This window comes from Oryzias latipes, chromosome 17, assembly GCF_002234675.1.
Source record: "Oryzias latipes chromosome 17, ASM223467v1".
In the NCBI taxonomy this organism is placed as follows: domain Eukaryota; kingdom Metazoa; phylum Chordata; class Actinopteri; order Beloniformes; family Adrianichthyidae; genus Oryzias; species Oryzias latipes.
Window position 1 is genome coordinate 14,117,777 of NC_019875.2, and position 22,085 is coordinate 14,139,861.

The 22,085-nt window shown below is 41.4% G+C and overlaps 1 protein-coding gene and 1 non-coding gene across 5 annotated transcripts; both read right to left on the reverse strand.

The window, feature by feature from the left end:
• Nucleotides 1–1,407: 1,407 nt before the first annotated feature.
• LOC101163031 (anoctamin-8) lies at nt 1,408–20,776 on the reverse strand. 4 transcript variants are annotated; one of them, XM_004078947.4, is made up of 18 exons: nt 20,479–20,776; nt 17,348–17,458; nt 16,342–16,474; nt 14,383–14,521; nt 14,186–14,282; nt 13,995–14,111; nt 13,796–13,923; nt 13,546–13,707; nt 10,226–10,378; nt 9,613–9,739; nt 9,359–9,414; nt 9,195–9,269; nt 6,250–6,744; nt 5,974–6,147; nt 5,704–5,895; nt 5,481–5,612; nt 5,196–5,306; nt 1,408–2,959 (listed from the first exon to the last, which is right to left on the reverse strand). In XM_004078947.4, exons 1-18 carry the CDS (start codon nt 20,642–20,644, stop codon nt 2,342–2,344), a joined length of 3,186 nt encoding a protein of 1,061 aa, XP_004078995.2. In that variant the 5' UTR covers nt 20,645–20,776; the 3' UTR covers nt 1,408–2,341. The 4 variants fall into 4 exon arrangements, with proteins under 4 accessions (XP_004078995.2, XP_011484690.2, XP_020566516.2 ...); XM_011486388.3 differs by having other exon boundaries at nt 5,974–6,159; XM_020710857.2 differs by lacking the exon at nt 5,196–5,306 and having other exon boundaries at nt 5,974–6,159.
• trnak-cuu lies at nt 10,768–10,840 on the reverse strand. The gene has a single exon. It is a non-coding gene; the product is annotated as a tRNA-Lys (tRNA).
• Nucleotides 20,777–22,085: the final 1,309 nt, after the last annotated feature.

Consider the following 22,085-nt stretch of genomic DNA (forward strand, 5'->3'; position numbering starts at 1 on the left):
CTGTCTTCTGCAACATCCTGTCTTCTCCCCCAAAACATCATTTTTTCCACTTAGATGAACTTGTTTAATTTCAGATGAACTGATAGTTTTCTTCTAATATTTCATTTTGTAAATACTCTTTTTCTGTTTGGGAAATTGATAAATATAAGAAAAAAAATTATAATTCAGTCATCAGTGTCACCAAAATATGTCATAACAATTTGAAAAGTTGACTTCAACATTTGAATTGGTTTTTATTTTATATTTTTCTGGACTGAATGTTGATGTTCTGGCTTATTTTATAATGAAAACTAAACTTATATAAAAAAATATGCATAATCGTTGTTTTTGGTGATGTAATATTTCATTTGGAGTCTAGATTGGCTCACGTTTCTATCAAAGCTTCATGATAGCTTCCTGTCAGGGGCGGAGACGTCCCCGTCCATCCATCCATCAATCTATCCAAAGAGCATTGACTACTAAACCAATGAAAACAGCCACGACTAACCACCCCATCCTCCAGCATTCAAATATCCAAATGATCAATAATGGGTCACAAAATGAAATATAAATGAAAATGAGATTTCAAAGAAAAAATAGAATAAAATAAAAGAACTGTAGATAATACATAGATAAATACAACCAATAATAAATTCCTCCAGTAAAAAATTAAAAGTCCCTAAAGTGTACAGATATGTTTTTAAATAGCAAAAAGGGTTAATTTCTTTTTTTTCCATTTTAAATCTGCTAAATCCATTATTAATTTATTTATTTACTTCTTCTACAGTTTGTTTTGGGACAGTAACATTTTAGATTATACAGGAAATGAGTGACAGATTTGTTTGTTACTTCTGCCTGCAGTGAAATTTATTGTTTATAGATTGACAATAAAGGTTTTTGTAAAACCTTTTGAAAAAGTAGAATGTTAATAATATTTGTTCTGTCACATAGGATCATCTAAAGACCCTTAGATGTTAGCAGTGATTTAAAACAAATTATTTTACGGTTTGTGGTGCATCTCAGCCAGAAATGTGGAAATCAAACAAGCTGAACTAAGGGACCCTTACTGTTTTTTTTATAAACCATAAGACACACTAAAAATCCTTAAATTCATTAAAAAATATAGAAAATCTGCCCTAATTCTAGTTGTACTTAGTGACCCTATACTTATTTTCTGTGGTACATGGTGCACAAAAACCTGTTTGAATGTTTAGTTGGGATACGGACAAGTGTTTTAGAATGAGTTGAATAAAGTCTGAGTTCGTTTTCTTTAATTTCGTTACTTTTGAAAATGAAAACCTTTTCATTTTTCTTTCTCTAGAGAGCCACGGTGGAGGGGTAAAAGAGCCGTCCTGCAGGTTTCTGACCCCTGGTCTGAACTTATTAGGAAAAGGCCTCCTTGGTCTGAACAGAACAGAGCAGCACAGCTAAAGTGGGCAAACCTTTTATTAAGACAGTAAAACCAAATCAGATGAGACCAAACACAATATCAGCGTTTCCACTGGGAAGCACGGTGGTGGAGGGTTGATCATTTGAGAGAGCCCCTCAGTCGACTCAGAAATCCTCTGTTTTGCAGAATAATTTAGCAGCAAACTTGATCAATCTGTTTTCTTCGCTGTTGAGCGATTGTTGAAAGCACTGCTTCTGCATTTTGTCTCCAGGTGGTTTTTGTTTATCTCAGATTTACTAATTTCAGAAACTATAAATGAGATTTTTTAGTTTTTATTTTTGGTGGTAAAACCTCATAAACATCAGGGTGTTCCTTCTTTTTCACTATTTATTTATTTTTTCAAAGAGTAAACTGCTTTGAGGATTCCCAAAGGAAATGAGCTAAGTTGGACTTTATTTGACATGATACATCCAGAAGACTAAGAAAGCGAGCAGTTTGGTGTCTCATGTAGCATGTTTACTCATCTTGTGCATACCGGTGCATATATATATATATTTTTATACAGTTCAAGTGAGATTTATTAGTATTCTCTAGAGTGACAAACACTAGTAAAATAATGAATAAAAAAACCAAATTTAGGAAAAATAGAATCTTTTTCCAGGGTCACAGTGAATATTTCGGACCTATTGCAGGAGGAGACAGTGGCTCTAGAAGACTGCAAGCTCAGTAGGACGTGTGCATGCTCAAGAGGACATGCATTCAACACTAACATCAACAAGAGGAACGCCGGAAACCCGTGACAAAGTGTAGAAGACAGGTGGAGCTGTTTGTTTCAACCAGGTGGCCATGTAGCATTACAAACCGCGTGTTTCCCAAAGCCCCATTGGTGCCCTTGTCTTTACATGGAAGTTAGGTGCTAGTTTTGGCGAGAACAAAGTTGCATCAGTTCATTCTATTCCGTTTGATCCTTTTTTAGGAAGTTTTTGCATTTTCTGAATCTTTGTCGGAATCGTTGGAGGGAAGTTCATCTGGTGTTGTGTTGGGTTGAGGGTTAGATGCCTGGGTTGGTTGCTGTGTCCCATTTGCACACACCACAGAGCCCTCTGATTTGCTAAAGCTGAACAGTTTTCCAGGGCTGAATGTCCTGTTGGGGGACTGTGACCTCTCCTGGCTGCTTGCAGGAACTGCGGGCGTCGCCGTGGATGCCGGAGTTGTTCCACAAGCTGTTGCCGGCTCCTTTTTCCCCTCCGGAGATTTCAGGAACTTCAGAAATCCGGGGAGCTTTGCTTCACCTCCGGTTGGAGACTGGGCCGGCGATCGGGAGGCACCGCAGGAGAACTTCCCCTGCAGAGGGATGATCTGCTTCAGCTTCATTACATTGTTGTTTCCTAGAAGAGAGCTGGGTCTCTTGGGCTTGTCCCCCGGTTTGCTCCCCGCTTTGTCATGGTGGTGCTGGTGGGCGTCTGCTTTGTGGAATCCGCCGTCCTGACGGGCTTCAGCCTGCAGCTCAGCTTGACGATGGAGCTCCTCTTCTTCCCGCCGGCGTCTGAGCTGCTGTTGGAAGTGCTGCTGGGCCTGCAGCTCATGCTTCTGAAGGGAGACACATTTAAAACCAGAATGCAGAAAAGCACAGGGGAGAAAGACCAGAAGACCAGAAAACTATTTAAAAAGGAAGAAAGCTCAAAATTCAAGTCTGAGCAGCTCAAACTCACAGTAACAAGAGAGATAAACATTTATAAAAAAAAAACTTTTTGCTGCTGTGTAAAAGCAAATAAATTACCAAAACCTATTTAGAATCTTAGAAACCCCATTTTCCCTCAAGTTTTTTTTCACTCTTTCGAATATTTTACCTGTACTTAAACTGATAAGGACCCATTGAGATCAGGATCTCTTTTTCAGGGGTGATCTGGTCTTTTGTCTGATGATAGATTCGGGTTTGTTTTCTGTCCGCTCAGACCCCAAACTAACCTGTTGAGGTTTCCTCCTCTTCATCCATTCATAGGCGGTTGTTTCTCTCACCCAATCACGTGTACTGAGAATGTCAAGGAACTTTACCCACTTTAATGTGTCCTTTCTTTAAGCCAATTTTACACCTTAAAGTCCATTTTGGCCTCTTTGGACAATCTGGAACTTTAAAAATCACGAATAATCTTTGGAGATTGGATAGTGACATGTTAACGTTATGATTCTCATTTTTACTTTTAGTGGTTGTTTGAATTTTTCTTTTGTACAGATTTCAGTGAATCAACACTTTTCCTTTTTCGACTTTAATTTTTTAATGATACTAATGACGATGGAGTCATTACAGCACAGCCTTACAAATATTCCGTTGTGTTCTTCAAAGTACTTCAAAGTATTTTATGAAAACAGTTCCACTGGTGTCCAATTTATCATTATATGTAATGCGACTTGTGAAAAACCTGAGTCAAAAGTTCTTGTCTTGGTTAAAATCTTAAATATCCTGCTAGAAATCCCGGTTTTCTGTTTAGAGCTGCAGTAAAACCTAATAAACTCAGAGCTTCAAGAACAGAAAAAACCCACAAAGACTTCCTGTGAAATTTCCTGTTTTATAAATTTTGATAAAATTATTTAACTTTTCTAAACAAGAGCCTTGCAAAAACTTCCAAGACAAAAGAGTTGATTTAGGAAAGTTGACTTGGTTTTAAAAAGAAAATCAAATACTAGCACAAATGCAAAAGTAAGATTTTGAGCCTTCTAAAACAAAAAAGGCAATTATATTAAATATCTTTTTACTACTTTCACCTACAGTAATTTAGGTTTAAACCTAAATTGACTCCTTAAATATATGTTTGTTATTCATGTCTGTCCGAAATGATCAGATAATCATGGATACTGCTTGATTTTAACCCTTGTGCTATCTTATATGACCCCACCCTTACATTGACGTGTTCTCCCTACCATGAGAAAGGAGGATAAAGGTGGAAAGATTTCATGTAATCCATGGACACCAGTGAGGATCACAAATCATTGAAGAAAAAAGGTTCAGAGCACTGTCTAGTGGGTCTAGATGACCCAACTCGCAATGTTAAAGTGCCTAGGATAGCACAAGGAAAACATACAGCATCCAGTTGGACTTAAAATTTTTTGCTTTAAAAACATTTTTGGCTTCATAAAGACCATTAAAGACCCACTCTGATCATTTTTTCATCTATTATAAAAGTTGTCTTTTAATTATGAATATGCCGTTTTTAGCCAAAATGACAAAAATCTGTCTCGTTTTCTAAGATATAGTTTTTTGCAGATCAGCAGGAGTTCATTAGAAATTCACTGCTGAGTTGTGGATGCGGGACCATAGGTGTGGAGCGTCCATGCGTCTGTTTGTCTGAAAGTGGATGCATCAGAATGACGTGGAGCAGGGAGCTTGTGGCCCGCCCAGTGTATTTTCTGCGTCACAAATAGGATATTTTTAAAACGTTATGTTTTTATATATTCCTGTTTCACAAAAATTTGAATAAAGAAATACTCAGAAATGCAATTTTTAGCTAATTTTCTTTAAACATTACGTCCACCGTAAGCAAACTACCCAAAAAAACATGTTAAAAACACAGTTTTTATCGGAGTAAGTCTTTAAATGTGGGTTTTTACAACTTTTGTTTCCATTCTTGTTAAAATCGTTCTATTTTTTTTATTTACACAGCAGCAAAACCTTACCATAACAGGATGTTGTAGCAGACCATTAAAAACAACAGTATGTCCCTTAAATGTTGGCTGAGGACACAAAGAGCAGCAACGTGACTACACAAAAATCAGCCAACCACATGCCTCGCGTTGGCAGAAGGTCTTTCAAGCTATGAACCAGTTATACCTTGAAAGCTTCCCTTCGTCGGTACTCTAGCTTGGCCATCTCGTCTGCTACCCAGCCAGGGATATCAGGGATGGCAACATGGATGATGTACTTTAGCAGGATTGCAAAGTGCTGAAAACCATCGACCACAGAGGGACAAACTCAACACTCACATTACAAAGCACAAAACTCTACATTGTAGTCCACATTAAACTCGTTTGATAAAAGATCCTAGATATCATTCATGCACACAAACGAACGACTTGATTGGATCATACAAAATGGGAAGCTTGAACGTTAGTGTACCTCAAGTAAGACGATGGAAACGATGGTCATTTCAGGGCTCAACCAGGGGAAAAGACGCTGAAGCTGACCGCACTGACCAATCAGATAGCAGTTTACAATGATTGCTATCAGGCCCATGGCTTCCATTGCAGTCTGGTCGACAGGGAAGAGGGACAACAGACAAGGGGAGGATAACTAAATATCGTGCTGGCCCGAAAGGGCGTTTGGCAAAAAAGGCACCCACCTGCCACTGCCCAATGTTTTCCACCCTCTGTCCAAACGGCCTCTGCAGGCCGGTGCAGAGCTTCAGGCCGTCGCTGCGGATCTCCACGATGTTGTTGATGAGGGCGCACATGGCTGCCAGGGGGAACGCAGAGGAGAAGAGGATCACATAGCCGAACTGAATGAACATCTCCTGGTAGTCCTGAAGGGTTCCCTGTTCGGGTCAGACATCATGAAACTAGACTCATGTTCTTCGTAAAGCAGGGTTAGATAAATCAAGGAGGAGCAATACCTCATATGTTTGCATGCAGCTCTCAATCTCCGCCTGGGTCAGGCCCACTTTCTTAGGTTCTTCTGGTGGATCAATCCATGACTTCTTGTCATCTTTCGCCTCACTGTTCCTCCTTCTGTGACAGACTGAGTCAGTTTCTTTGGGAGGGGGTCTGCTGGGATTATCTCTGCTCTCCTGTGGTAAAAACTGAGACATCTCAAACTCTGTTGGTAGTGTTTTTTTAAACGTGGGAAAATATGTTTAACAGCAGGATCTAAAGAAACGATCAGAACCTACATGAGCCAACAGTTCACAATCACTGTCCTCATCACAGCTGTCAAAGATGCTGGACGGATCCATCCCTTCATCTACCATCGTGGGACTGTCCTCCAGGGAGCTCTCATCAGCTGGTCGTGCTGTGGCGGTCACATCCTGGTAGTGCACCTTCTCCGTGAAGCTGACCTTCCTGTGCTTCATGGCACTATCGCTCATGTCCCACTCCTCCTCCGTCAGCCTAAAACCTGCTTTCAGGTCTCCTCTTCTCCTCAGCTCTGGGTTGCCGTTGGCGGCGGCGTTGACAGAGAGTCTGGTCCCCAAAAAGGAGTAGGACGTCATTGATGCTTGGGCCTTCCCCAAAGCCAGACGGCCATACTTGAGCATGATGGCCTGGAGCAGTTCCCACAGCACCTTCGGCGTGAAAACCCCCAGCTTGTTTTGCTCATAGAGATACGGCTGGAGGACTTCTTTGATGTTCTGGAGGAACTGGCGGAAAATCAGTAAAGTAGCTAGCATCTGTGAGGAGAGGATACAGATAGATTTAGAGACATTACTTTATAAAATGCTTTTCAACAAGTTTTCATTTGCAACGAGAGAAACCCAAATTCCAGATGGTTAAAACAAACCCCCAAATTCTACATCCCCCCATTTCTTTCTTCGTTCTTTTAAAAGTGTGTTGGTTGAATCAAATGACATCAATTTGTAGGGGTGTAAAGATTATTCGATGACTCCATTTATATTCCTACGATCAAACCAGTTTGATCCGTCTGAGGCAATTTGGTAATCAAATAGATTTATACCATTATAAAATTGTGTAAAATGACATTTTGGTTGTCCAGTGGTATGAGAACGCTTCCTCCCACCGTCCAAAAACATGCTTCATAAGTTAATTGGTTAATCTAAATTATCCCTTAAGGCCCGTGCACACCGGGACGAATATTCGCCAGGCGTTATTCGCCAGCGTTTTTCGCCACGTTTTTTGTGTTCACACCCAGGCGATTTTTGCTGACGATGAGCCAAGCGAACATGCAATTTCATTCCCTGACATTAGATGGCGCTTAATGTAAAACAGAAATACTCCTGTACACAAGGTGGCGCTGCGCAACTTTACGCTTCTTAAAGTCGCTTTTCGCTCAGAAGAAGAGAGTAAGTATTTACGCGCTTGTCAGAATAATACAAAGAAAACATGAATATTTCAAGCACCAGTAGCTCCAACTGGTGATTGGTTCGGGGATATTTTAGAATGTCCGTCATTATTGCTTCGCGGCTGTGTAGACGCTACTTGGCGTCTATCTTCTTCGCTGGTATGTGTGCTCAGCAAGGCAGTTTTGTGTTTGAGCGCCCCCAAGTTGTGTTTTACTGCAACTTCAGAAGCTCCAGACACGTGTGCAAAAGCGGCATTCTCATTGGTTGAATAGATTTCGACGCAACGCGTCGAAAAAAAGAACCGAACCCGAGGCGTTTGTTTTTTTTGACGCTTTGACGCGTGGCGTTTTTTCGCGTCGGTGTGCACACTCTCATTGGTGCCCTTTGTTTAGTCACTAGGCGTTAAACGTCGGCGAAAATCGCCGGCGAAATTCGTCCCGGTGTGAACAGGCCTTAAGTGTGAATGTGATTGTGAATGGGTGAGTGGTTGCAGCCCTGCAACAGCCTGGCAAACTGTCCAGGGTGTCCCCTGCCTTCGCTCATAAACAGCCAGGATAGGCTCTGTTTATCTCTGAAAGGGATAAACGGAAGAAGATGAATAAATGATGATCTGAACAACCAATGATTAATGAAGAAAAATCTTGAAAATTTATCAGGGGTGCCCAAGCGTTCTCATACCAGTGTAAATGTGGCAGGCAGAGGGCCACTTCATTAATATCATCTGTGTGAACCAGCTTCTTTACCTGCAGAGGGCTGGTAAAAGCCCTTCCCCCTCTGTCAAAACTAAGATCAGCCTAAGATCTACTGCCTCCAGGGTTTAATGTGCAGCAGGTGTGCAGCATTGGACGATGTTTGGCTGCGTTTTTGCCCTAACAATAACCCGGACCACAGGCGTTTTTTTTGTTTTTTGTTTGCTGCTCATGTGACTTTGGTTGGTTGTCTTCTGTTTTGTTGCTTCACTGTTTCGCCCCGTTTCACTGATTTCTCGGTGCACCACTGTTGGGGCATCGCCACTGCAGAGACTCCGAGGGGATGAGTGTGGCTCCTGTTGTGGATTCAGCTGACTGCACGCCGGAGTGGCATGACGGGGTTGGATAAAGAGCCATCTATTCGGATCTCCCCTCTTGGCTCCCTGGCGCACCGGACACCGCCGAAACTCAGTGTCCCCACATCAGATTGGTGTCAGTAGCTGTGCTGGTTGAATTGGGCATGACATTTGGACTTCTGGGTCAGATGAAGCACCAGTTGATCCAGACAGACTTTGTGTGGGCTTTGGCGTGACCACAAATGTGGTGTTTTTGTTTTTTTGTTTTGTACTTTAGTTTTTTTTTTTGAGTTTCAGGAGCAGATCGCTTTACTGCTAACCCTTGGGTGCAGCTTGCAGGTAACCCTCTTTTCCTCTGCTGTCTTCGTGTCAATGGGTGCATTTTAGATTGGTAGAGGATATAGTTCAGGCACAGCTGTTGTGGCAAGAAGGGTAAGTATCTGTCTCCTTGTCCATTTTCCATTTTAACGTCTGCCTTTTACAGTTTTATTTTATATGAATAGACTTGTAGATGTTCTCAAAATACTGTTTCAGTTTCCTATGTGGAAGAGTCCTGCACTTATCTGTTTTTAGTTTTCTGGTGGGTTCACTTTGCAGCAAACTGGGGAAACCATAATGCAACATAAAGATGCCCTGGATCAATTTTAGGTGAGTGAATTGGATCGCTTAAAATAAACCAACATTGACTATGAATCTTTTCGTCAACCACAAATGATGATATGGATCGAATTGCTGTTCATATGTATCGCTACACCTCTGTTGTTTTGTAAAATACCTCCTTTAGCCGTTCCATATCCTTGAGGTAGAATCCAATGTAGAAAAGGCTAAGGTAAGAATTGATGAACTCAAACTGTAAAACAACCACAGGACATGGCAGGAGCTCAAAGACTTTGTCACGCTGAAGGAAAATCCAACACCAAGACGGAGAACGTGACTCACAAAGACCATCTTGATGATAAGATTGTTCTCGTAGGCACTCTGAAGCCTGTAGTTCTCTGCACAAAAAAGAAAATAAAAGCCCATCATGACCACAAATCTCTCACAGAGAAGATATATATACTGTATATAGGTCGATCTTTTGGACAATGTCTTCTAAAAGTAGCTCACATACCAAAAAAGCGTGGACATCCCTGCTCTAGAGTGAATAAAACATCAGTTTGAGTATTTCAAGGATTCAGTTATAGATTTCTTACCCATATTATTGAGCCAGTAAGCAATTTTCTTGTACACTTCATCACAGATGGTTACGGTAACAGCCAGAAGTATCTTAGGGATGAACCTTGTAATACCAGGCAGCTCTGGAATCTCCATCACCACTTCCTGCAAGAATCGTGCTTCATTTTTAAAAGTCACTGTGTCATTTTTAAGACCTACTATGGAATTTTAAATTACAGGAGGTATAGTTAAGCTGAAGTAAATTGCACCCTGCTGTCTGAAAACCTTTTAGAGATGGGTTAGGAGCTGTACTAAAATCACTTTTTGGGTTTGTCAATTTCAAAAATTATTCATGCAATTGGAGGAAATTACTGAAATATTGAAAGCTGATTATCCCTTCTGCATGGGATGTTCCACCCTTCTGCGCCTGACCCCCATCCTTCACATCTTCTCTCAAACTTGACCACATTTAAAGTAAAAAACACCTTTTTTTCAGACAAACTTGCTAATTTGTTGCAACAAGCTGTGATTGGAGGGAATCCAAAACTGTACTTTCAATTAAACCTGCTCAAATAATAAAAAGTTGCTTCTTTTTGGATAAAAGTGCTCATTTCCACTGCATGATATCCACATTTTTACTAACAGACATACCTGCAGTTCCAGACAGAGGAGCATAGCAAGGAAGACGAAACAAAGACAGAGGACGCAGACAGGCAGGCTGACCAACCACCTGAACACAGCTCTCTTCCAGGGAGGATAGTAAAACTCCTCACAGCCGGTGATGGGACTGCAGCGCTTTACTCCCTGCAAAGACAAGAAAAAGGAAAAACAAGTTGGACAATAGGTGGATTGGAATTGCCAATTCCTGCTTTCCTAATTTCCTAATAAACTAATTATCCCTAATTAACTACTTATTCTTAATTAGAATATAACTGCATATATTCTATCCAGGGTTACAATGCTTGAAATCATTTTATAAACCTGTCTATATTTTTGTTGATTTTTACAGATTCAAAATTCATCAATAAACACAATGGTAGTCTTTAATTTGGCCCACATTGGTAGATTTCAGGAAAAAGAACTGTATTTGGGGAAGTTTTTCCTGAAACTACATTTCACTTTTGACGGAGAGGAAAAAAAGTTCCGCCCAATTTCGCACTCGTAACCCCCAGGAGAGGTGCAAAAGAAAGTAGCGCCCAACGTGGGGCTCGAACCCACGACCCTGAGATTAAGAGTCTCATGCTCTACCGACTGAGCTAGCCGGGCTGATATACAACTAAAACAACTTCATCATATGTTTTCTCTTTTCTTTTTGTTGGTGTCTTTTCGAGTTTGTATTACTTTTCTGTCTTGAGTTTTCGTTTAAGCGTTACATCGCAAGTTTTCGAATAGACGCACACTGTTTATAGTAGTCAGCATTGCATCTATATACTGTTGAATCCGACGTTAACAAAGAAACATTACGAAAATTCTTAACTAAAAATACAAACCCAGTCCACACCGTAAAACGATTTATAAATTTTTCGTTTTTTTGTTTTTCTTTTTTGCAGTTGCACTCAGGGGGATACAATTACGGCAAATAAACCTTTCTGAATTAAAAAACAAAACTAAAGCTCTGCAAGAAGAATCAGAGCAGCGGTATTTTTTTTTCAGTACGCGAGTATGGTGATTGATTTAATTTGAAATAATTGTAATATTTTTATCTTTTTGACTTCGTTTTTAATATTGCTAAATTTAACTTTTCACAAAGGACAAAAGAGTAAAGAAAAAAATCTGCCACACATGGGGCTCGAACCCACAACTCGAGGAATAAACAGTTACGAACTACCAGTTACATGATACCTGACAGAAATTATATGATGGCCAAAGGAAATGAAATACAGACCACAGATGTTAAGACACGAAAGCTCCTTAGCATACATGTGGTATTCCATCCCAAATCCAGCACCCTGAGACTGTATTCTAGCTGCATGGAAGGAGGCTGATTACTAGTGAGCATGGAAGCCACTATCCAGGATGAAAACATCCAAGATGCATGAATACATAAAACTCAAGGGCCCAACTGACTGTGTGAATGAATGTCTCAGGCAATGGAGAGCAGAGGATGCAGTGCTGGAGGACAGATCCTCATGCGAGGACAAACCCCTGCATGGGATGTACCACCGGACCATAACTGAACTGGCTGATATGAAGAAGTCCTACCAATGGATAGAAAGGGCTGGCCTACAGGACAGCACTGAAACACTCATCCTGGAAGCTCAGGAACAAGCCCTGAGCACCAGAGCAATACAGGCTCAGATCTACCACACCAGACAAGACCCAAGGTGTAGGCTGTGTAGAGGCGCCTGAAACAATCCAGCACATGACTGCAGGATGTAAGATGCTGGCAGGGAAAGCATACATGGAGCGCCACAATCAAGTGGCTGGAATAATATACAGAAACATGTGTGCAGAATATGAACTGATTATGGGAAACACCTCCAAAGGTGGTAGAGAATGAGAGGGCAAAGATCCTGTGGGACTTCCAGATCCAGACTGGATGGTAATGGCAAACCAACCAGACATTGTAGTGGTGGATAAAGAACAGAGGAAAGCCGTTGTGGTGGATGTGGCAGTACCAAGCGATGGGAACATCAGGAAGAAGGAACATGAGAAACTGGAGAAATACCATGGACTCAGAGAAGAACTGGACAAAAAAGGAAAGTGAAGGTGACAGTGGTGCCTGTGGTAATTGGAGCACTCGTGGCAGTAACCCCCAAGCTGGAGGAGTGGCTACAACAGATACCTGGAAAGACCTCAGACCTCTCAGTCCAGAAAAGCGCAGTGCTAGGAACAGCTAAGATACTGCGCAGGACCCTCAAGCTCCCAGGCCTCTGGTAGAGGACCTGAGCTTGGAGGAGAAACCACCCGCGGAGGGTGAGAGGGGCATTTTAATTTTTTTTGTAGTTATAACTGTAAAACTAAATCTCCGTGAGGAGATAGCTTTGTCATGTGTAGTAATATTTCTTTTAGTAGTAGTACATAATCAGAACAGATATGGCTTTTTATTATGCAACCAGAATTTAGAGGATATTCGTTTGGCAGTTCTGCACGTCAGTTAAGTGACGTAATTCACGACGTGGGTGATAATTTGCTGACTGATTTTTTTTTGAAAACATATTTTTACTTTTTGATTTTTTTTTTAGCTTTGATGGCCCGTGTTCCACGGTCACATCCTTCACGATCGACTGGTCGATCGCAACCAATGGAATGAGCCCCCCCTCCGGATTAGAGTATCCAAAGCTTCACCCATGCTGAAGATCCCTACTTTAAATATATTACAGTTATCTAAAGGGGCATTTACTTTTATGTTTTTGTTTTATGTTTATGTTAAATCTTTTTTTTTCTCCTTTTAATGCAAATTTTCAGTCAAAAAGATTCATGATGAGTTTAAGTCAAGATAGAATTACTTCTCTTTTTTTAAAAACTTCTTTTTAGTTATATAAAAATTTCTAAAAAACTGAAATTTTCTGAAACAATCTCGTCTCTCTATTGTATGGCATTCATTACCAGCTATTTTGCATTATGGCATTGCAGCATTTAACTGTGTTACACTTGTGCACCTTTTGATTGGGGAGGAACCAAAGACCACACCAGGGCTCTTGTCGCCTTCAGCAGCATCTTGCAGTAAAAAGTGATCTCCTGTTTCATAAGGAATTGTCGCGATGGTTTGGAACCACAAAGATAGAAAACCCCAAATATTATTTTGGAATGACCTTGCAATGGACTGCTGACCTGTCCTGGGTGCCTTCACCCAACAGTAGCCGGGATAGGCTCCAGCAATCCTATGACCCCAAAAGGGATTAAGCGGGTTTGGAAAATGGATGGGGACCATAGAAATATTTATTTTAACCCGGTGGGAACACCTGACAAGTGTACACTCCTGGGTACTGCCTGCCGATCGTTAATTGATCTTAAACATGGCAACTCACCCTAAACTGAGGTCTGGGCTCCTCCAGGGACTCTGCAGGAGTGTCCAGAGTGCCCCACCTGAAAGCCAACTCAGCCTCCCGCCTCTTCCACCTCTCCAGGAACAAAGTTGCCCACACCACATTGAAGAGGGCAAAAACAACACAGCAGACATCCTGACTGGTCTGTGCAAACAAAAAAACACCAGACAATCATAGCTTCAGAGTCAAACATATAACCACTTTATAGAAGGGAATCAAAGGTTTCTGATACCTGGTCGGCCTCTGCTAGTATCCAGAGCAGAAAGCCAATGACAGCAGGATAAAGCATGGAGTTTGTGTAAAAACCCAACCAGGCAAAATACATGCCAATCTTCACCCCGAAGTAGTCACAAATATCATCTGCAAAAGAGGAATTTTAATAGATCTTGTAACCCTCTTTTGTATCTCCTTTGTAGATCCACATTTCCTACCAAGGGGCTGCTTCTCACATACAGCCTGAACCCAGGATGTCATCAGGTGGTTGAGTATCCTCTGCTCATGCAGGGGAAACATCTGTTGAATCACTCCACGAGCCACCAGCTCTGGAACTGCAGAAGATACAGCATCAGACATTCACACCTTTGCAGCTTATGACTTCTACGCTGAATGAACGACAGCATACTGATAGGCTGCCCCTCAAGGAAGTGGATGTTGTGAAGCACCTCCCCATGTTTGGCTCGCAGGTTGTCCAACCAATACTTAATGATACTCTGACGCTCCTAAACTCAGACGCATCGCCAGAAAAAAAAGAAGAAAATCGCGTTTATAGAGTACAGTTCCCAAAATGTCCTCAAGCAACAGAAAGCTCAAAGTTCTGACCTGTGAGGTGAAAAAGCAGAGCTCGCTTTCTATGTTTTCATAGATGTTGTCCTCCTCGCAGGAAAAGCGCTGCATCCCTCCACCAAACTGAGCTTTAACGGCCTTGTGCATTCCCATCTGCTCAGCTCCTCGCAGCAGGCTGTCAGAGAGAGGAAAGGGCAAGCCAACAGCATGGTCATACCAACCAGTGTCTGTCCAAAGCGTGGGTTCACAATTGAACTCAGTGCCTAGGACTGGTAAGGTAAACCTCTAACCCTTGTGCAATCATAGGCACTTTGACATTGGGAGTGAGGTCATTTAGACTCCACAAAACAGTGCGCTGAACTTTTTTCTTCAATGATTTGTGATCTTCACTGGTTTCCATGGCTTACATCACATGCTCTTCACCTTTAACCACCTTTGTCATGGTAGGGAGAACACGTCGATGGTCATCTCGACGCCGTAGGATAGCACAAGGGTTAAACAGATTCCAACAGATTTTAACATGTTCTTGTATTTCTGATGGTGGAGGATATTTATATAAAAAAAATTGCTTAGAATTGCATTTCTGAGTATTTCATTCTTCAAATTGTTGTGAATCAGGAGCAGATGGAAAAAATATGTTTGATAAAGAGCTTTTTAGTGAAGTAAAAAATATGCTGAGCATGCCACAAGCTCCTTGCTCCTCCATTCTATAGCATCCACTTGTGGACAAATAGATCCGTGTACGTCTTTGTTCTCCTTGTCTAAGCTGGTATCTGACTCAAAACTGTACGGAATAAGAATTGAGTGTTGTATTTGACAGAAATAAGCGAAACAAACGAAACAAACATGGCTATTCAGATGTGAGATTTGAATGAGCTTCTTTAAAGGTGCATTTGAATGTTGGAATAAATAGAACTTCCTTTCTAAAAGGGACTGTATAAGTTGTAAAATATTGCAAAAGAAATCTATGGCGTTTCATCTCTGCCATAAAGTGAACAGGGGTGTGTTTGTCACTTGGGGGCAGTAACCATTCTGGTCGATCTGATTGGCCAAAATTTTCATGTGTAATTTGGCGAGGCAGTGGGGGGGGGGGGGGGGGGGGGGGGGACTTTCAAATTTCAGCCAATCATATCAACCAGAAACACGTTAGGATCGCTCCGTACATTTTGGAGAAAATGTAAGACTTTTCTGTTCGCCTTATGGTTGTGAAAGTACTGTATATAGAAAATATGATAAAAGGCAGAGAGCCGCAGGCAGCTCAAGAGTTGCCCCCCCCGCTCTGAAAAATGAAAGTCCCGCCAATCAGATCAACCAGAACAGTTACTGCCCCCAAGTGACAAAAACACCCCTGAATAACGCCCCCCAAGTGACAAGAACACCCCCTTAACACTGAGCGTAAATCCTGGTGAGGGCGCAAAGGAGAATTGACCACGCAAGATCACAGCTCAGTTAGGATTGCAGGCCTGCAGTTGTAAAATGCGGGGTCGTTCGGTCAGAATTGCGCCTGCGCAGTTGTAAGGGTCGCTCTCTCAGTTCCTGAATACGCCTGCTCAGTTGTCTTTACGCCCTTTCACTTTATGGCAGCAATGAAACGCCATAAAAATCATTGTAGTTTGAAGCAAAAGTTAAAATAAAAGTAAAGTTCTGTAGTTTTAGGTTGAATTTGCCTGCTGGGAGCTTTCTGTGTGGAGTTGCATGTTCTCATCATGCATGGGTTCCTCCAACAGTCCAAAAAGGGGCTTCATAGATTAACTGATTACTCTCAATTGTCCCTAAGTGCGACTGTGAGTGTGCATGGTTGTGCGAATGTGTGGCTATGTCCAGGGCGTACCCCACCTTCACCCAACAGTAGCCAGGTTAGACTCTGGTAGCCCCGTGACTCCGAAAAGGGAGATAGAGGGTTAAGAAAATGGATGGATGGAGATTACATTTGTATCTGAAATGAAAAGTTAAATAAAAGCAAAACGAAATTGTACAAAAAATAAAGTGCCTTACTTCTCAAATGTAGTTGTGATGAAGAAGGCTTGTGCCTGGGTGTGTCCCAGCTGCCGAACCTGGATGCTGACTTGTGGGATTCCAACACGCACCTGATTCAGAAGCCACAGCAGAGTGTGGTCATCTATGGTTTCTAAGAGAAGCAACAAGACAAAACAACTAAAGCATCGATGGCATTTTGCACTCCCGTAACACCAAAAATGTCTCCATCTTTTTTAGTTCTGTAATTATCAACAAGTGTCAAAATTTTGACTTATCTGAGCATGAAAAAGCTTCCCGCCTTAAAACTGTTCATTTTATTAGTCTGGGCACACAAAACGCACAGACCATGGTCAATAATGGCTTCCTTTTAGCAGGACTGACCTTTATTGGACATCTGCAGATGACAGTGATTGAATTTACCAGTGTTTCATTGTAAAAATAAAAGAAATTGTCACGCAATGGCCACAAGAGTTCGGCCATATTTGGTCTTGTGCCAAACGATCAAACATCTTTTCCATATCTATTTATCTTTTGAAAAGGTTCTGCATGGTCTGTGAAAAAAAAGTTTGTAAAAAAAATGGTGATAACTCCGGGAAGGGTTTCTATTCTCTAAATTTGTTTCATTTATTTAAATAAACGCTCCTTGTCCACATGGTTTGCACAGTTCTAAAAACAGGTTAACAGGTAACATCGCCAGATGCCATTTTATGAAGTGGTTTGACGAATAAGCACCTGGCTAGCAAACAAAGATATGTTTAATGTGCAGTCCCCTCAGCAGAAAAGTCTTTCTCTGATTTTGGTGTTTTTAACATAATGGGAGACATCTATAAAGAAAGTTAATCTTAAAATTGCATTTCTGAATGTTTCCAATGAATTTCTGCAGCCATATGTCGACACAAGGTGTTTTTTATTTTGGCAAAAATGGCATAATCATAATGAAGAGACCACTGGGAACAATTTTACAAAAGAAATAAAGATAATGGGAATGGGGCTTTAACTCGAATAAGCATGAAGGAAACAGTACCAGGAAAAGTCATGAGGATGTCACAGTTTTCAGTGGGAACCATCTTTAACCAGGACTTGCGAGACATGATGTAGTGGCGTGCCAGCAGAAGCCGTTTCCCAAACAGTTTATCTGCAGACGAGAGAGGAAGCATAGACAAAGAAACAAGACTACAGAATAAACAGTGTGTGTGTCTTTGTCAAACAGCAAAGCACAGATGGTGATATTTACTCATCATGATGATTTTGATCACAACTAAAGATTAACTGCCTCTTCATAGCAACACTCCACAATGGTGTTAATTTATCACATTAAAAGTCTAGTTTTAGATTTCTCACTTAAAGACCCATTCCTATGAAAATTGTGTTTTTGACGCATTCTGGTAACATTTTTCTCATGATGGAGGACATATACTGACATAAAGGAGTTTAAGATTAAAACTCTGTTTCTGAGTATTTCTTTATTCAAATCGGAACAGATAAAAATAATTTAATAAATTTTAATAAAAGCAATATTTATTAATATGTCTAATTATCCTAAGTTTGATTAGTTACTGTTAATTGCTTGAAATAAACTTAATTCTTTCTGTCTGATAAAAGAACGCACTGTTTGAAAAAGCTCAAATTTTTGACGTAGCAAGTGAAATGGACGGGCCAATGTCTACCTTCTCCCGTCCATTCTGATTCATCCACTCACAGACAAGAAGATTCATGCTTCTGTGCTGGAATCTGGCTAAAAACTGTACGGTTGGATAGCTCCAATGTTGCTCATCATATTTTAAGGGCAGAGTATAAGGGCAGGGTTGCCCAGTTCAGTGTAGTCTGTTTAGTTTAGTTTAGTTTAGTTTAGTTTAGTTTAGTTTAGTTTAGTTTAGTTTAGTTTAGTTTAGTTTAGTTTAGTTTAGTTTAGTTTAGTTTAGTTTAGTTTAGTTTAGTTTAGTTTATTGCACAATTATCGGCATGAAGCCCATTGAGATGACTATTGTTGTAAATACTATTGAATTGAACTGAAATGTCCCGCCCTCAACTTTGAGGCAAATTTTTTTATGAGCCCCTGCTGCTCTGGAAAAAATATGTCTTAAAAAACAAACAAACAAAGTTTTGGCTAAAAACGGCATATTCGTAATTAAAAGACCCTGGGAACGATTTTGAAATAGATGAAAAATTCAGTTAGAGTGGGACTTCAAACAAAATGATGACTGATCAGGCAGCGTGAAAAGCTCTGCTTGCAGTGCTCGTATGACTGAGCAAATATGACCTGCAAACAGAAAGATATGCAAACAAGCAGACGCACAGTCACCAAGAAACTGCTCTGTCAAGTCCGACCAAAAAATTTTAAAAACGACAGACAGCAAAGCAGCAGATCTGAGTTCTGCTAACAGTCCTAGAGTCACTTTGTTAGCCCTGCCGTTTTCCCTGCTTTACTTTTCAGCATTCAACTGCTCCTGGTTTAAGTGACACTTACAGGAAAACACATTAAAACAAAGTTTGTTGCATATTAAAATATTCAGTTCAAAGCAAAACCTATCATAAATCTAACAAGGAATCAAGATAGAATCAGAGATCTGGTGGAGAAAAAACATTTTTTTTTGTTTTTTTTAATAACTACAACAATGACTAAAGTGAGATCAGAACTTTCCATTTTCTAACAATGTGTCAAAGCCAGTGAGGATTTTTAGAGCATGGTCCACTAATATAAATCTGGCGGATTCACTAAATATGCCAGGACCAGTTTATTAAAGCAGGTCTGTTATTCAACACTCTGTGTCTCCTGTAAACTGCCCAGAAATTAAATTAAAATAAACATTAATGTGCTCTACAAGATCCATCTAGCAGTACATTTATATTTTTTTAGCTATATGTGAAACAGACTATTTTTTTATGAATTGGAATTTCTCCTTCCGTTAAATAGTGGGTGGTAAACCGAAAAAAATAATGCCTCTGCCACCTACTGTTTGGGGTGTATAATCAGTGTCACTGACACTGGAGAAATTGAACAAGAAAATAGACAATCTGGCTTTATAAAGTTTGCCAAGTGTGAGAATGAAACCCTAAGAAACATTGATCCATTGCTATTTTTGTTTTCTGGATTTTTATTTCCAAACTACAAATGTCTTTTATTTGACATTATTATTTTGTTTTATTGTTAAAATTATGCTAATCTTTTTTTGGGGGAGCCGAGGTGCAGAGATGGAGCGGTTGACACTTGAATAGAATATCACAGGTTCAGTTCCCAACCTGCCCGTCCATGTGTCAAAGTGTCTTTGGGTAAGAAAGGGAACCCCACATTGCTCCTGGTGGTTAAAGAGGTTGGCACCAGTGTTCAGCAGCGGGGCCGCCATCAGCGTGTGTGCTGGGATGGGACTATGACTGTAAAGCTACATTCACATCGCACATGCAATCGGCCACTGCCAGTGAAAAGTCTATGTAAACACATGTAATGTGCATTTTGGGCTACCACGTTAAAAAAATCTCATGTTTAGCTATTCAGATGTCTGCAACCATTTTAGGGCTCTACAACCAAAACGCATGGCCATTGAACACGCGTTGAAAGTTAAACCAGTTCAACTTTGACCAAACAGGGACTAGAATTTGGAAGTGACGTGTGTCTGGTGTCCCTTTGAATTCAATTAATTACCAACAATTTGAACATTGGTCATGTTAATTTCCTCTACCTGGGAAAGTTGACACAAGGTGGTAATCACCTTTTTGTTTTAATAAGTCTAAGAATCACTTGAGGAGTCCGGGTGTCCACATAAACCTGATAATGACACTTGTGATATTTTGTAGAAGCTATTTCCTAATCATTTTTGGTATTCTGTCCTGTTTAGCAGCCAGGTTTTTTCCCCCCTTAAAGCTTTGAAACAATAATCAGTGCCTCCACATGTTTTTGAATGATTTATGAAGCTGAGGACACCCCCTCGGGTGTCCTGCAGGCACCTGTGGACCATAACAGCTGGCCTGTCCTGACTGCACACACACACTGGATGCCACAGAACATTTCAAATCCCAAATGATCGCCTTCAGTGTAATCACTGACGTCCTCCAGCCTGCCACACTGTGGCCTGTAATCTCCATCCTTCCATCCTCCAGATCATTTGTGTGGTTTTTTTTTTCATTTTAGATATTAGACAGAATTCAGATTAGACTCACCGAGCACCCCTGAAGATGTCTGCTTCTGCGGATGCTGCAGCAGCTGCTGCTGCTTGGTGCCGTCCTGCGTCCCTTCTATCCTCTCCCCGCCGTGCGCGCTGCTGCTGCTGCTGCTGCCGTCTGCAGCGTCGTCGGCAGCGCCCGCGGAGATGCCCGCCGCCTGCATGGCGGTGCTAGAACGCACCAGGTGAGGGAGGAAGACCGATCTTCCGTGACTGCATGGCCGCGCGGGTGGAGGAGGAATCCCGACGGAGTGAGGAGGCTGGGAGGAGCGGGGGGAGGTTCAGGCGCGATCATGGCATCTCCACGCATCTACGCGCACCAGTCGTGACTGCGTGACGACACCACACGAAGGAGGAACACGCGCGCGCTGCAGGTCTGTAAACAAACCTGCACGTGTGATTCAGGTAGACGCACGTGCTGCTCCTCACACAACAGCTCCACTGTAAAGAGTTTGCTGAGAAGCAGTAAAACAGTTTAGCATGACTTTGTCATGAACAGGGGCGCACTTGGTTATTTTAGGGGCTCGGGGGGGGGGGGGGGGCATGGGCTACTTTCAGCTTTTCCATGCTGCCTGGGACGCATCTTTGTTGCACCTCCTGCATGTTTGTCATATTTTCTTGCATCTCTGATCAAGACACCAAATAGGTGTTACTGAAAAAGTCTTAAATGGAATGGCATACCATCTAATGGTACATTCACACCAGGCATGTGAACCTTTCAAAACTGTGCTAAACGCACAATCTGGAATGGGCATTTAGCCTATGGTGTTGACACTAGACTGTCACTACCTGATTTAGTACTTCCCCCTTATCTGCAGGGGTTAGGGACCAGAGACACCTGCAAATCTGCAAATATGGAGAACCACCCCCCACCCACGGCTGAAGAATATCCATTACCCACCCTTACTCAGCAAAAACCCTTCTGGAACATTTCCGATGCTTTGTAAAACATTTATTAAAGAACATCAGATTATTGCTCAACATAAAGAGTATTTTTTTATTATTTACTTGGGGCAATAAACCAGTGACGAACGGTCAGGTGAGGCAAGTGAGGCAGAGCCTCACCTGTCATAATCGTGATAAAATAGAAAAAGGTAAATTAAGTAAATATAATTTTCCACTGATCTGTGTTAAATATACATTTTCAGTCAACTCAACACATTTTCCACAGTTTCTGAGGTTAAAATCGCAGAATTTGAGTGTTGCGTGATCCCAGATGGAGCCGAATCTCCGAGTGAGGCTCTTAAGTGCTGTGCCTCATGTCTGACGGCAGCGCTCAATGTTAACAGAGACGTGCGCTGAAAACACTGCTGTAGGCCCGCAGAAAAGGCTTCAGGTGAGGCATGCCTCACCAGCAGGGGGCAGACGTGAGCTGACAAACTGCTTTGTAGCTACACTGCTGCCGTAGAAACAGACTAAGGACGTCTTTCTCCATTGAGAGGGAGAAACTCATATAAACTAAAGGAAAATAAGGAAGACTTTGAAACCGATCATTGAGCTTTTTGTGGAGAAGGATTGGCGCATGGACTCAAAAAGTAAGGCAAAAACGTGTTTTTCAATGTTTGTTTTTTTTAATTAAATGGGAGTAAGTGGAAAAAAAGTGAG

Excerpts from the sequence above, each read along its gene's own strand:
- LOC101163031 (XM_011486388.3), bottom strand. The coding sequence starts at position 20,644 with ATGCAGGCGGCGGGCATCTCCGCGGGCGCTGCCGACGACGCTGCAGAC. Across the intron at positions 14,522-16,341 it reads ATCACAACTACATTTGAGAA|CCTGCTGCGAGGAGCTGAGC; the intron begins GTAAGGCACTTT and ends TCTCTCTGACAG. Across the intron at positions 6,160-6,249 it reads ATTGTGAACTGTTGGCTCAT|TTTTTACCACAGGAGAGCAG; the intron begins GTAGGTTCTGAT and ends GAGATGTCTCAG.